At 39.2% G+C, this 14,137-nt stretch overlaps 1 protein-coding gene across 1 annotated transcript in view; it reads left to right on the top strand.

Annotated features, from left to right (window-relative positions):
* LOC134574785 (T-box transcription factor TBX1-like) overlaps window positions 1-13,923 on the top strand; it is a 129,014-nt gene extending 115,091 nt beyond the window's left edge. Inside the window, exon 8 of the mRNA XM_063433863.1 lies at window positions 13,343-13,923. Within this exon, the coding sequence (XP_063289933.1) occupies window positions 13,343-13,464 (122 nt within the window). The 3' untranslated portion in view covers window positions 13,465-13,923. The remainder of the gene's footprint in view (window positions 1-13,342) is intronic.
* Window positions 13,924-14,137: the final 214 nt, after the last annotated feature.

Genomic DNA, 14,137 nt, shown 5'->3' with positions numbered 1-14,137 from the left:
TTCCCTAATCTCCTGAGGGACCGCTGCCTTCTACGTCTGATGGCATGGCCCCTTTCAGGGGACCCTGGACTATCGCGGGAGTTCCGCAATCAACTCTCTACCTCCTTGACAATGCATGGGCACCAGGTACTCGAGTGGCATACCGATCCGCCTGGCGAATCTGGTCTAGTTGGTGCGTGGGACGGTCAGTGGATCCCGTATCTGCTCCTTTGCATATGATCATGGAATTCCTTACTGGGATGTTTGAATCTGGGAAGGCTTATCGCACCATTAATTTATGCCGATCCGCTATATCAGCTGGGCATCAAGGTTTGGATGGTTTGCCTGTAGGGCGTCACCCCTTCGTATGCCGGCTACTCAAAGGGATTCGTCTCGCTAGACCACCCTGTGCGAGATTCACTGCCTTTTGGGACGTGAATGTGGTTCTACGATTTTTGTCATCTTGGTATCCAAATCAAGATCTGACACTGAAACAGCTGTCGGCTAAGGTGGTCATGCTGTTATGTTTGATTTCTTGTAAGAGGGTGTCGGATGTTCGAGCACTTGACTGGAATGCCATTGCGTTTACCCCGGAAGGCATCTCCTTTAACATATCCAGAAGGACGAAGTCGGCTTCAAAAGTGTTTGTCTACCCTAGATTCCAGGATAATCCTGCTCTCTGTCCAGTTGAATGCCTTCAGGCCTATCTGGAGGTTACTTGACCGTTACGATCCCCGGATTTATGCCCCTTGTTCATTTTGTTTCGAGCCCCACACCTTCCGGTGTCTACACCTATGTTGGCAAGATGGGTACGGGAGTTGTTGACTCTGGCCGGGATCGATACGTCCAGATTCACCCCTCATTCAGTCCGTGGAGCTATGGCCTCCAAGGCTTCGGCTATGGGCTGCCGCTTGGAAGATATTCTATGTGCAGCGGATTGGTCACGGGAATCGACTTTTCGTGATTTCTACTTCAAGCCGATTGACCATTTTGCATCTAAAGTGGTTTCTAAGCTTTGAACTTGCATAATAGGAGCCTCCGTGTCTTTAATAAAATTCCCAGATTTTACTATTAACATGACGTAAAGTCATGATTTTATTAAAGACACGGAGGCGAGTATTATTCCCACCCACCCACCCGGTTGTGGTTGGAAATTGGCTGGTATGGTGGGTAAGTATGGTAAGTTCTCTATTGGAAGTTTTGGTTCTAATGTTTCAGTATCTGACATTATATGTATTGGAGAAATACATTTATGCTACCGCTTGATATATTAACATATTTTGGGTGTGAGGAGTTGGGCTTGACTTAGTGATTTAATTACAGTTTGGAGCCCAGATATTACCATATTTTTTCTATGTCTCCTTTAGCCTGAATTTCTCGTGATTTCCATGTTGGAGATGCTGTTGGCTACGTTAGCTGAAGTTGGATTTTTCTACGTTTTGGTCTTCGTTATCCGCAAGAAAGAGGGGGATTGTGGGTGCTTCAAGCATATTATAGTCACTTCCTGTGTTATGTGATTGGTTGCTTGAGCACTGTATTTTTTTTTGTTAATTTCAGTTATTTATTTATCTCTATTTCTTTGCTGCTGAGAGTAATAAAGAAAGAGATATGCATAATACTCGCCTCCGTGTCTTTAATAAAATCATGACTTTACGTCATGTTAATAGTCAAATCTGGGAATTAATACAGTATTCATATGCAAGCCATATGTCTACACATTTCTGATATAATAATAAATAATGAAAACAATAAAAAGAATAATTAATGTTATTAGCTACATAAATTAAGTTGGCTCGTTCAAATTGGCTCTTGTTTCTCTAAAGTAGTACATTGTATCTTCAGCCTCTAAAATAAATAAATACATAACACATTTGCCACTTAAAGGGGGCATCAAGATGCCACCTTTTAAATCAATACCATTTAAACTATATCCATCTTCACCATGTTGGCCTTGATTTCTATAAAATGGACAACTCTCCGCATCATACAATAATACTTAGCGTGAACCAAACCACAATTTTGATTAAAAACGTGCACCAAAGTGGCACCATCAACTCAACGCATTTCAATTTCTGAATAAGTAACTAAAGTTTTCCTATATGAAAACTATCTTGCCTCACCCAATACACTGGGGTCCCCTCTATGTCATCCAACAACATTTAGCCTGAGCCAAACCACATTTCGTATCAAAAACTGGCACCATCAGCTCAATGCATTTCAATAGGGATTTCTTGTAGAAGAATGGGCATGTGCAAGTTACTTTTTATTCCCTATATTGGCTATCCGTATATTCGTCCCTTGTTATTTCATGTGTTTTGCCAGTTATTTTGTGTGGTTCTTGTGACGAGAGCAATCTCGCCACATTGCATTGGAGAAGCCTGGTTGCACGCCTGCTGCCTTTGGACTATGGACCAGACTTTAAAAGACTTTATTTTCCCTGCAGAAAGGCTTATTCGTGCCTTTCTACCGGGGTTTTTTTCGGTAGATTTTATCTACCGAACAAACTGCCGAAGGAGCGACCACCTGGGAGCTGGATTGTGCCGCCAATTTACCTCCCTGAAGCTGCGGTTAACCGCAGCTTAATTGACGAATACAGGGTGGTCTTTGTTCGTTTACCGAACACGTGGCGGCAGCCATTTTAAAAGTCCCGAGCGGCCAGCGGTGTTCAGCACTTACACCATGGATCTAAAAACGGACACTTATTTGCACGAACACCGCTGAGCCGTCCGCCGCCTGGTTCTTATTCGTACAGATCTAACGAATACATGTTCATCCGGTACTTTTGTTATGTGAATGTGTTAACCCAGATAGCTATGCCATGGAGCCTATTCGTGTAATTAAAGACTTTGGCTCCAAGGCAATTGAACTGTGTGAATAGGATCTGAGCGCTATTCTGTAGTTTTGTGCGCTCAGATCCCAGCTATCTGGGGATGTGTGACATGTCTGTGTTTTATGTATAAAATATGACTTTGTGTATTTTAAAGTGTTTTAATGTTTTTGTGCTCACCATGTGCATAATGGTGATTTGCCTTTGTCCTGGGAGATAATTGAATTACTTCTCAATTATCTCCAGGGCAGAGGAGAGGAAGCCAGGATGCATTGTGGGAAAGTATTGTGACTGTATGTCCTAAATTGATACCTGTCTGTCTTTTGTTACAGTCTCCCATTTGGTCCCCTAGGGGAGTGTCCACCAAGTGGGAGACCTGCATAAATACTGGGCGGGTAGCCCATAATAAACCAGACCACTGCTTGGCCCTCAACACGGAGCTCTGTCTCGTTCTTGGGGGGGATTCACTGTATGCTGTTAGAGACTGATTGCCAGGAGTGGAAGCCACTTGGGAGCTTTTCCTGTTCGTCTGCTAGCAGCTATTCGTGAGGTTCCGGTTCGGGAGTTTGGAGTGCTACCTTATTCCCTTGTATGCAGTTCGGGAGTTTGGAGTGTTACCTTATTCCCTTGTATGCAGTTCGGGAGTTTGGTGCATTCCCTTGTATCCAGTTCGGGAGTTTGGTGTTTTACTGAAGCTGCCTTTATATCTGAAAGGGGAATATCGCCTAAACGGATTTTAACCCCTTGTGTGCTGAAACGGTCCGTTACAGTTCTCCTTTGTCCCTTCGGTAGACTTCATCGAACGGAATTCATTCATCACCCGAACAAGGACAACCCCTGTACCCCATTAGAACATTAACACCAACCACTTAAGTGCCAAACAATTAATGAAGGCTCTCCTGGGTGGCCTGCCATTTTGTATAACCGGACACGTGGCTGGGAGAATGGTGGCCATCTTGTCTCCCGAACGAGGGCAGCGGTACCTGGTCGTTGAGTGCCTGGAACTATTTTCGGCTTGGCACTTGCACGAACACTGGTAAACTGCCGACTGCTGTCGGTTCAGTTTCCCAACCACCTACATGAATGGCGTTCTGGAGATATAAAGTACCGAACAGGGGGAGCATTTGGATTGTGAAAGCTTGTATGGTTTTTGGACAGGAACCTCACGAATAGAGACCGGCCAGGGCACCTATTCTCCTGGAACTAATTTCGGCTACCACCTCATGTCTGGCTGGTCAAATCTTCCACACAATGCCGTTCCCGTTCTATCCCACCGATCAAATATGTTGGTAACTCAGATTGGACATGTTGGTAACTCAGATTGGGGGTATCAGGGAATGTACTTTTTGTGGAGATTTTATGTATGGCTGGGGGACTTTTGAGGTACAGGATACTTTTGGCATTTTTTGTTCTTAAGAGATAATTAAATTGGAGGAGTTTACTCAGGCAATTATCTCTCAGGCACAAAGGATCCTGGGATTGAAACCCCTTGCTTTGGAGATGGCATAAAAGCTGTGTATGTGACAATAAGAATCAGTTATATCCCCAGAACTGAGTGTCGTCAAGTTGCTGGGGATGAGGTGGGAGATTCCTGGATTATTTTACTGTGTTTGGTCGTTCCATTGGATTGTGTTGCTTGTTCCAGAGTATATATTGGAGTAACCAGTGGAGGAGAGTCCCTGCTAGGACTAGGGCTCTGCTACATTTCTAAATAAGTAACCAAGGTTTTCCTATATAAAAACCATATTAGCTCACGCAAAATGCCATTGATTTCAATACAATGGGGTCCACTCTATGTCATCCAAAAACATTTAGCCTGAGCCAAACCACGTTTCATATAAAGAATATATATAGTGATCTGTGTGTAAAAAAGAGGCGCTTCAAAATCAAATAGTTGCAATGTATGTAATCTACTTCAACACTCTTTTGTGGGAATCCCTCTCACCCACCAAACATGCACAGTAGAAAATTGGAGAATAGCCAAAAAGAACTAATAACGCAAGAGTGAAGCATGCGTGGTTGAAATATAACCACCTACCCCTAATTGGAAGTATACAAATTTTGACTGAGGACTCCAACGGTAGTGTAGTTCAAACGATATACAGACATATATGTGAAAAAGATAAAGGACATCACATAGCATAAATATGTTAGAATAAATGTGACATATGAAGACTATACATGTATTAGAGCCTCAGAATGGACAGGCTCAGATCTCATCAGCATTAGTGCCGTATGGTGGCACTGTACCCTCTGTATCTTGGGGGAATTCCTCACAAGAATAAGACAGAAACCACTTATAGTGTAGTATGTCAGGACAAAAAAGTGCTGCATAATAAAGTACAAATACTTGCTCACCTTCTCTAGAGCCACTGGGACCTGGCTCTGGGTATAATCATCTAGGTGTCTGTAAAGAGGACACCACCCTTCTTGGAAGCAACCAATAGGAGGACCTGGATTGGACTTAAAAATTAAAAAGGGAATTTATTACTTGATAAATTAAAATAATAATTGTGAAATAAACATAGAAATAATAAACAATTAAAACCAAGTAAAACCAATTAAAATGTCCACTGCAGGCTCCTTCTCCTAGATGTGTTTCGCCACTTCACAGGGTTTTCTCAGTCGGTGTGGTTGGCTTCCAGACATTTTCTTAAATATCCTGATCTTCCACTTCATTGGTGGTTCCCCGTGATTAGTGGGCAATCAGGCCTCTTCCTTCAGGGGTTATGTACGTTTCTCCAGCTGCCTTTAACAATCCCGTTACGTTACTGACGTGGTAAGCCATGCCGCGTCACTTCCTAGGCTTATATCTCCATTTTGTCTATGGGCAAATATTACGGCAAAGGAAATGACATGACACTATCCAACGTGTGCGTCACTTCCGTTATGCCCAATATCGCCATCTTGGAATAGGGATGTAGTAACCCTTGTAAGGGCAACAGCAATGGTTTTTCAGAGGATCGTAGCAGTATCCATATTATAGTCATAAGAACAAGATAAAAAAACACAAAATATCTTATGTTTAAAATTAATAATTCCACATTACATAAAGTATAGAGATGTCCCGAACAGTTCACCGGGAACTGTTCGCCGGCGAACATAGCTTGTTCGCGGTTGCCGCGGCGGGCGAACATATGCGATGTTCGGTCCGCCCCCTATTCGTCATGGAGGTGGGAGGGTCCGGGAGGGAGGGTCTGCTGCTGATTGGCTGGAATGTGTCTGCTGACTGTGAGGTACAGGGTCAAAGTTTACTCAATGATGATGAATAGGGGGCGGACCGAACATCGCATATGTTCGCCCGCCGCAGCGACCGCGAACAAGCTATGTTCACCGGCGAACAGTTCCCGGCGAACTGTTCGGGACATCTCTATACTTTATGTAATGTGGAATTATTAATTTTAAACATAAGATATTTTGTGTGTTTTTTTATCTTGTTCTTATGACTATAATATGGAAACTGCTACGACATCTCTAATAAAGTATTTAAAATTGGAGATCTCCCATAGGTACTGGTTGTTATATTGTCAGGGGACCATCCTGTCTTTCATTATAGTTATTGTAATAATTGTACATAAATAAACACCTTTATAATTTAGTTAGTAACACTTTATCATAGTTGCTGTTTCAGTTAAAATCGTAATTACTTACCGTATATACTCGAGTATAAGAGTTTTTCAGCACATTTTTGTGCTGAAAAACCCCAACGAGGCTTATACTCGAGTCAATTGTCTGTATTATGGCAATTTATATTGCCATAATACAGACAGGGGGCTGTGGGGGCTGCAGAGCGTTTACTTACCTCTCCTGCAGCTCCTGTCAGCTCCCTTCTCCTCCGCGCCGGTCCGTTCAGCACCTCTGTCAGCTTCCAGTGTAAGTCTTGCGAGAGCCGCGGGGTCATAGTGCGGCTCTCGCGAGACTTACACTGTGAGCTGACAGAGGAGCTGCATGGACCGGCGCGGAGGAGGAGGGAGCTGACAGGAGCTGCAGGAGAGGTAAGTAAACTCTCAGCCAGCCCCCCTCCCCCCCACTGAACTACCAATGCCACTGGACCACCAGGGAAGGAGAGCCCCCTCCCTGCCATGTATCAAGCAGGGATGGGGGATGGAAAAAATAAAATACATAATAATAATAAAATATTAAAAATAATAATAATTTAAAAAATAACAATATAATAAAAAAATTAATATAATAATTAATAAAACAAATAATAATATAAAAAAAGGATTAAAATAATAATTAATAAAATAACAATCAAAATGCCCACCCCCACCAACATACACAAACACACACTGCATCACACACACTCACACTTCATTCATATACACACACTGCATTCATATACACACACTGCACTCACACACACACACTGCATTCATACACACACTGCACTCATACACACGCACTGCATCACACACACTCACACTTCATTCATATACACACACTGCATTCATATACACACACTGCACTCACACACACACTGCATTCATACACACACACTGCATTCATACACACACACTGCATTCATTATATACACACACTGTAAATAAATATTCAATTAATATAATTTTTTTAGGATCTAATTTTATTTAGAAATTTACCAGTATTTTTGGGGTAAAATTAGAGGCCTCGGCTTATATTTGGGTCGGCTTATACTCGAGTATATACTGTACATACATTTAGGGGATATTGAGCAGTCTCCATAATCATAGGTTATCCCAATTTTACATAGCCATAATTGTAAAATTCAATGTTCAAAATTAATTTAAAAGTTTCTATAATTATTCCAGTATTAAAATAACTATAAAATTCAATGATCAAAAGGTAATTCATAAGAAATTGCACATTTAGAAATCGTTATTAAGACCATGAGGAGTTAAAGTGTTAAGGTTAAAAATCCATCTCATTTCTTGTTGTCCCATTTTCTTAATGGGATCTTCTCCTCTCCAATTCATAGGTACTTTCTGAATACCCATAAATTCTTATTGTCTGGAGTTGCTATTATGCTGTTGTTTAAAATGTGCTGAGAGGCTATGTTTCTCAAAGACGTTCTTAATGTTGTGTAGGTGTTCTTGAATCCGCACATTTAAACTTCTAGTGGTTCTCCCCAAATACCCTAAACCATAAATGCATACAATCAAATAGATGACTTTCTTTGAATAGCATGTAATAAGTTGTTTGATAGGGAAATTGCCTTCTTTACTTTGGGGGTTACAAAATGATGTGATGCATCTCTTATTTAAGCCTGCATTCTTGCACACTCCACAAGTTCCACATCCATAAAAACTGTTGGTTAAATGCATTCCTCCTACTTATTGGGTTCTTAATATGGTTTCGTAGTAAATTACTTTTAAGGTTCGGAACTCCTCTATAAGTAATCATAGGGTTCTTTTGTAGGATCTTGTTCAATAGTGCATTTTTTTTTTTTAAATCTGCCAATATTAAAAAAAAAAAAATCCTTTTTAAATGGTAGCTAAGACAACTAAAATCACATATATAAGCAATCCTTTCTTTATTATTGGCATTTATGGGATTTTTATATTCCAATAAGGTGTTTCAATCTTTAAAGGGACACTATAGTCACCAGAACAACTACAGCTTAATGTAGTTGTTCTTGTGAGTGTAATAGCTCCCTTCAGACATTTTCATGTAAAAACTGCCTTTTCAGAGAAAAGGCAGTGTTTACATTGCCCATGGGGACACCTCCAAGTGGCCACTTCTTAGATGGTCACTGGAGGGGCTTCCTGGCTCAGGGCTGCACAGTAAATAGTAAAACCTTGGTTAACTATTCAGAAATATCTATTGAAATGCATTGAGTTGATGGTTCCACTTTGGTGCTAGTTTTTTTTTTATATATAAAATGTGGTTTGGCTCAGGCTAAATGTTGTTGGATGACATAGGGGGGACCCCATTGTATTGAAATCAATGGCATTTTGGGTGAGCCAAGATGGTTTTCATATAGGAAAACCTTAGTTACTTATTCAGAAATCCCCATTATATTGATGGTGCCAGTTATTTTATATGAAACGTAGTTTGGCTCAGGCTACATGTATTTAGATGACATAGAGGGTACCCAGTGTATTGAAATCAATGGTATTTTGGGTGAGCCAAGATGGTTTTCACATAGGAAAACCTTGGTTACTTATTCAGAAATCCCCATTGAAATGCATTGAGTTGATGGAAACACATATGTGCCAGTTTTTATATGAAACGTGGTTTGGCTCAGGCTAAATGTTGTTGGATGACATAGAGGTGTCCCCAGCGTATTGAAATCTATGGCATTTTGGGTGAGCCAAGACGGCTTTCATATAGGAAACCCTTGGTTACGTATTCAGAAATCCCCATTGAAATGCATTGAGTTAATGGTGCCACTTTGGTGCCAGTTTTTAATCAAAATTGTGGTTTGGCCATGCTAAATATTATTGTATGACAAAGAGGGGTTCCAGTGTATAGAAATCAATGCCAGCATGGCCAAGATGGATTTAGTTTAAATGCCATTGATTTAAAGGTGGCATCTTGATGCCCCCTTTAACCCCTTAAGGAAGGAGGACGGTTCAGGACCCTCATCGGCATTTTTGCGTTGCCGACCGGTGACGGTCCTGAACCGTCCTAACCGTCCAATGTACTTACCCGATCGCCGTCGTTCCCCCGGCGGCGATCGGCGGTGCTCCCGGTGTGGGGAGACTGCCTGCAGCCCAGACAGTCTCCCCATGGCGGTTTAGGACCCCTGTGGCCATGTGATCGCCCAACAGGGCGACCACATGGTCACAATAGGTGTCCTAGTCTCTGCCTGCAGGGGGACTGTCTGTGCTGACAGGCAGTCTCCCTGCAACTGTAAAATCAAAAAAAAATTTAAAGTGAAAGTTAATAAAAAAATATATTATTCTATATGTCTATCATATATATAATGTCATGCTAAGTGTATTTTTATATTAATATGTACATATATTAATATAAAAATACACTTATAATTAATTTACACACGTATATATATAATATATATAATAACTATATATATTGTATATATATATTATTATAAAATACGAATAATAAATAATTTAAATTGAATTAAAAAAATTAAAAATAATAATAAAAATTAAAAAAAATTATATATCTATACGAAATTTTATTCTAACTGTATTTTGATATTAATATATATATATATTTATATCAAAATACACTTAGAATGAAATTGTATATATATCTATGTATATATAAATAAATAAAAAGAATGCAAACTATTCATATGTCCATATACAAAATTACATAAATAATTATATAAATATACACGTAGACTTCAAATATATAAATATGCATATATATTTAAATTCTACGTGCGTATTTATGTAATATTTTTACATAATTAAGTTATTTTATTGATTGCAATTTAAGGGACCTGCCTGCCAACCCAGGCCGAAAGTCCAGAGAATTTAATTTGCTATCACTGTATTTTACCCTGTAACGTTCTACGACACCCTAAAACCTGTACATGGGGGGTACTGTTTTACTCGGGAGACTTCGCTGAACACAAATATTAGTGATTCAAAACAGTAAAACATATCACAGCGATGATTTTGTCAGTGAAAGGAACATTTTTGCATTTTTCACACACAAACAGCACTTTTACTGATGATATAATTGTTGTGATACATTTTCCAGTTTTGAAACACTAATATTTGTGTTTAGCAAAGTCTCCTGAGTAGAACAGGACCCCCCATGTACAGGTTTTATAGCGTTTTTGAAAGTTACAGGGTCAAATATATGGGTCAAATATTTTTACATTGAAAATGGCCAGGTTGGTTACGTTGCCTTTGAGAGCGTATGGTAGCCCAGGAATGAGAATTACCCCCATGATGGCATACCATTTGCAAAAGAAGACAACCCAAGGTATTGCAAATGGGGTATGTCCAGTCTTTTTTAGTAACCACTTAGTCACAAACACTGGCCAAAATTAGCGTTCAATTTAGTTTTTTACTTTTTTCACACACAAACAAATATGAACGCTAACTTTGGCCAGTGTTTGCGACTAAGTGGCTACTAAAAAAGTCTGGACATACCCCATATTGAATACCCTGGGTTGTCTACTTTTAAAAAAATATGTACATGTGGGGTGTTATTTAGCAATTTATGACAGATAATAGTGTTACAATGTCACTATTGATACATTTTAAAAATGTATGTTTTGAAACCGCAATATCCTACTTGTACTTATAGCCCTATAACATGCAAAAAAATAGCAAAAAGCATGTAAACACTGGGTATTTTTGAACTCAGGACAACATTTTGAATCTATTTAGCAGTTTTTTTCATTCGCTTTTGTAGATGAGTAAAAGATTTTTCACATAAAATTCAAAAAACTTGTATTTTTTTCAATTTTTCATCATATTTTTTCATTTTTTTAAAATTAGATTACATGAGATTATATAAATAATGGTATGTAAAGAAAGCCCCTTTTGTCCTGAAAAAAACAATATATAATTTGTATGGGAACAGTAAATGAGAGAGCGGAAAATTACAGCTAAACACAAACACCTCAAAAGTGTCAAAAAGATGCCTGGTCGCAAATGTACAACATCGCAAAAAAAGTCCAGTCCTTAAGGGGTTAAGGGGCAAATGTGTTATTTATTTATTTATTTTAGAGGCGGAAGATATAATGTCCGACTTTACAAAAACAATAGACAATTTTAATGAGCCAACTTAATTTATATGTAGCTAATAATATTTAGTATTCTTTTTATTGTTTTCATTATTATATCAGAAATGTGTAGAAATATGGCTTGGATATGGGTATTGTATTTATCAAGTTATAATTATATTGCACAGTTCGTAATATTTACATACATTTTGAATGAATAAAAATGTTAGATGAATAAGAAGCTATCTTCTATCACTGAATAAGAAGCTAACTTCAGCCTGTGAATAAAAGCTGGCTGAATAAGAAGCTTACTTAAACATCATGATCTGTAGGCAGTCTCTGCAGTCTGGGAGTTGCTGGCTGCACTGTGGGCTGCTTCCCTGCGGATTCAGTCAGGAGAGAGAAGCAGGGTTAAGATGTAGCTTTCTATCCTTGCCTCTCTCCACACACAATGCCACCTACTGGCAGATGCCAGTAGATTGAAAAATTTGGACACCCATGCATCCAGGTCATCTTTCTGGATGATTTTACGCAAAAGAAAAGCAGCCATTACTGGGAAACCTAGATGAAGTTGCCTATAGTGGTCCTTTAAGTCTAGGATAGCCTTATGCCTAGCCCACGCATGCTTAAACTCCCTCACTGTATTAACCTCTACCACTTCAGCTGTACTAACCTCTACCACTATTCCATGCGTCCACTACCCTCTCTGTAAAGTAATACTTCCTGATATTATTTTTAAACCTTTGTCCCTCTAATTTAAGGCTGTCCTCTTGTTGTGGTAGTTTTTCTTCTTTTAAATATAGTCTCCTCCTTTACTGTGTTGATTCCCTTTATGCATTTAAATGTTTCTATCACATCCCCCCGTCTCATCTTTCCTCCAAGCTATACATGTTAAGATGAACCATGAACCAGTTTAGTAGCCCTTCTTTGAACTCTCTCTTAAGTATCAATATCCTTTTGAAGATACGGTCTCCAGTACTGCATACAATATTCCAAGTGAGGTCTCACCAGTGTTCTGTACAATGGCATGAGCACTTCTCGCTTTCTACTGCTAATGCCTCTCCCTATACAACCAAGCTAGCGTTTCCTACTGCTCTATTACATTGTCTGCATAACTTTAATTCATCTGAAATAATTACTCCTCAATCCCTTTCCTCAGATGTTGAGGTTAGTAGGGTATCAAATATTCTATACGCTGCCCTTGGATTTTTAGGCCCAAGATGCATTATCTTGCACTTATCCACATTAAATGTCAGTTGCCACAGCTCTGACCATTTTTCTAATTTACCTAAATAATTTGCCACTTGGCTTATCCCTCCTGGAACATCAACCCTGTTGCAAATTTTAGTATCATCAGCAAAAAGATATACCTTACCATCAAGACCTTCTGCAATATCACTAATATGCTCTGAAAATCTCTGCACTTTGTCAATTAACAGCTCCTCATAGAGATGCATTAAATTAAAACTTTGCTAAGGGTGGCATTCTACATCTCCATTCAGAAAGTGGAGACTACAAGACCTCGTTCAAAAGGTCCCTCTAGTGGCAGCAGTGTAAACACTGTCGCTAGTAGTTCTGGTGACTGTAGTGTCACTTTAATTATGAATGTTGAGAAAGAAGTCTCAAAGCAGGACTGTTTTGCAAGATCTGGTATACTTTGGCAGTTTGAGCTACTGTAAAACGGCATATCCCTGTATCTCTGCACTACGTTACTTATAACTGTAGAGATATCTAGAAAAACCTCACCTTAAATACATCAAAGGGAGAAGCTATGCTCCTCAACCCACCCCCATAATTGCACAAAGTCTGCTTTTTGTGGGGTTTTATGTATTTTAGGGTACTTTTGGGTGTTTTAAATAGTGTGTTATTATGTTTTTTAATATAAAGTGTTCTCTCTGCAGATGGCACAATTTGGGCTCCTGCGTCATCTTTTTCCCAAAGTCCTGTGTCCTCAAGCCAAAACTCATGCAGTACCCTATCTGACGAACCCCAGTTATGTTGCTACCATGAATATGAACTGTAAAACAAGAGACAAGCACTCTAAATATCAAGTAAAATTATTTATAGTGCCAACATATCCGCAGTGCTGTACAACAGGAAACAAGAAGACTTCTAACAACACGTATAAGGCATACTGGAACAGCAGGTGAAGAGGACCCTGCCTAAACAAGTTTTTAAACTAAAGGACCAGATTTTATATGAACAGCTCTGCTAATATTTACTTTTATTGCAAATTAATTTGTTAAATGTAGTAAATTATTTTGATCAGAAAAATGTAATAAATGATGCTACATCTAATTTCTTTAAAATGTAAGAAAATCTGAATGCAAGAAGCAACCTGATTATTCTATATCCCAAATTGCTACATGCATTGTAATGTCAACTATAAAAGTATTGTGATTAATGCATTATGTACTATACAGATCTATGATAATTTCTGCCTTATCCATACCTTTAAACAATAAATATGTTGAAAAGCAAATCTAAGCGTAATGATAAAATTAAGGTGAAGTTAGATAGACTGATCACTTGAGCAGATCGTAATGGACAGGGTCGGTGCAAGGATTTTGGGGTAAAACCCCCACCCCCAAATAAAGCATCTTCACCTGTGTGCCTCTTATAACCCCCCTTTTGTGTCTTCTCCCCTTTTTAAATGTCTTACTCCCTTTAGTGTATCTTATGCCCTATTTCCCCAG

This window comes from Pelobates fuscus, chromosome 10 (genome assembly GCF_036172605.1).
Source record: "Pelobates fuscus isolate aPelFus1 chromosome 10, aPelFus1.pri, whole genome shotgun sequence".
Lineage (NCBI taxonomy): Eukaryota > Metazoa > Chordata > Amphibia > Anura > Pelobatidae > Pelobates > Pelobates fuscus.
This window is presented reverse-complemented; position numbering and strand designations above follow the sequence as displayed.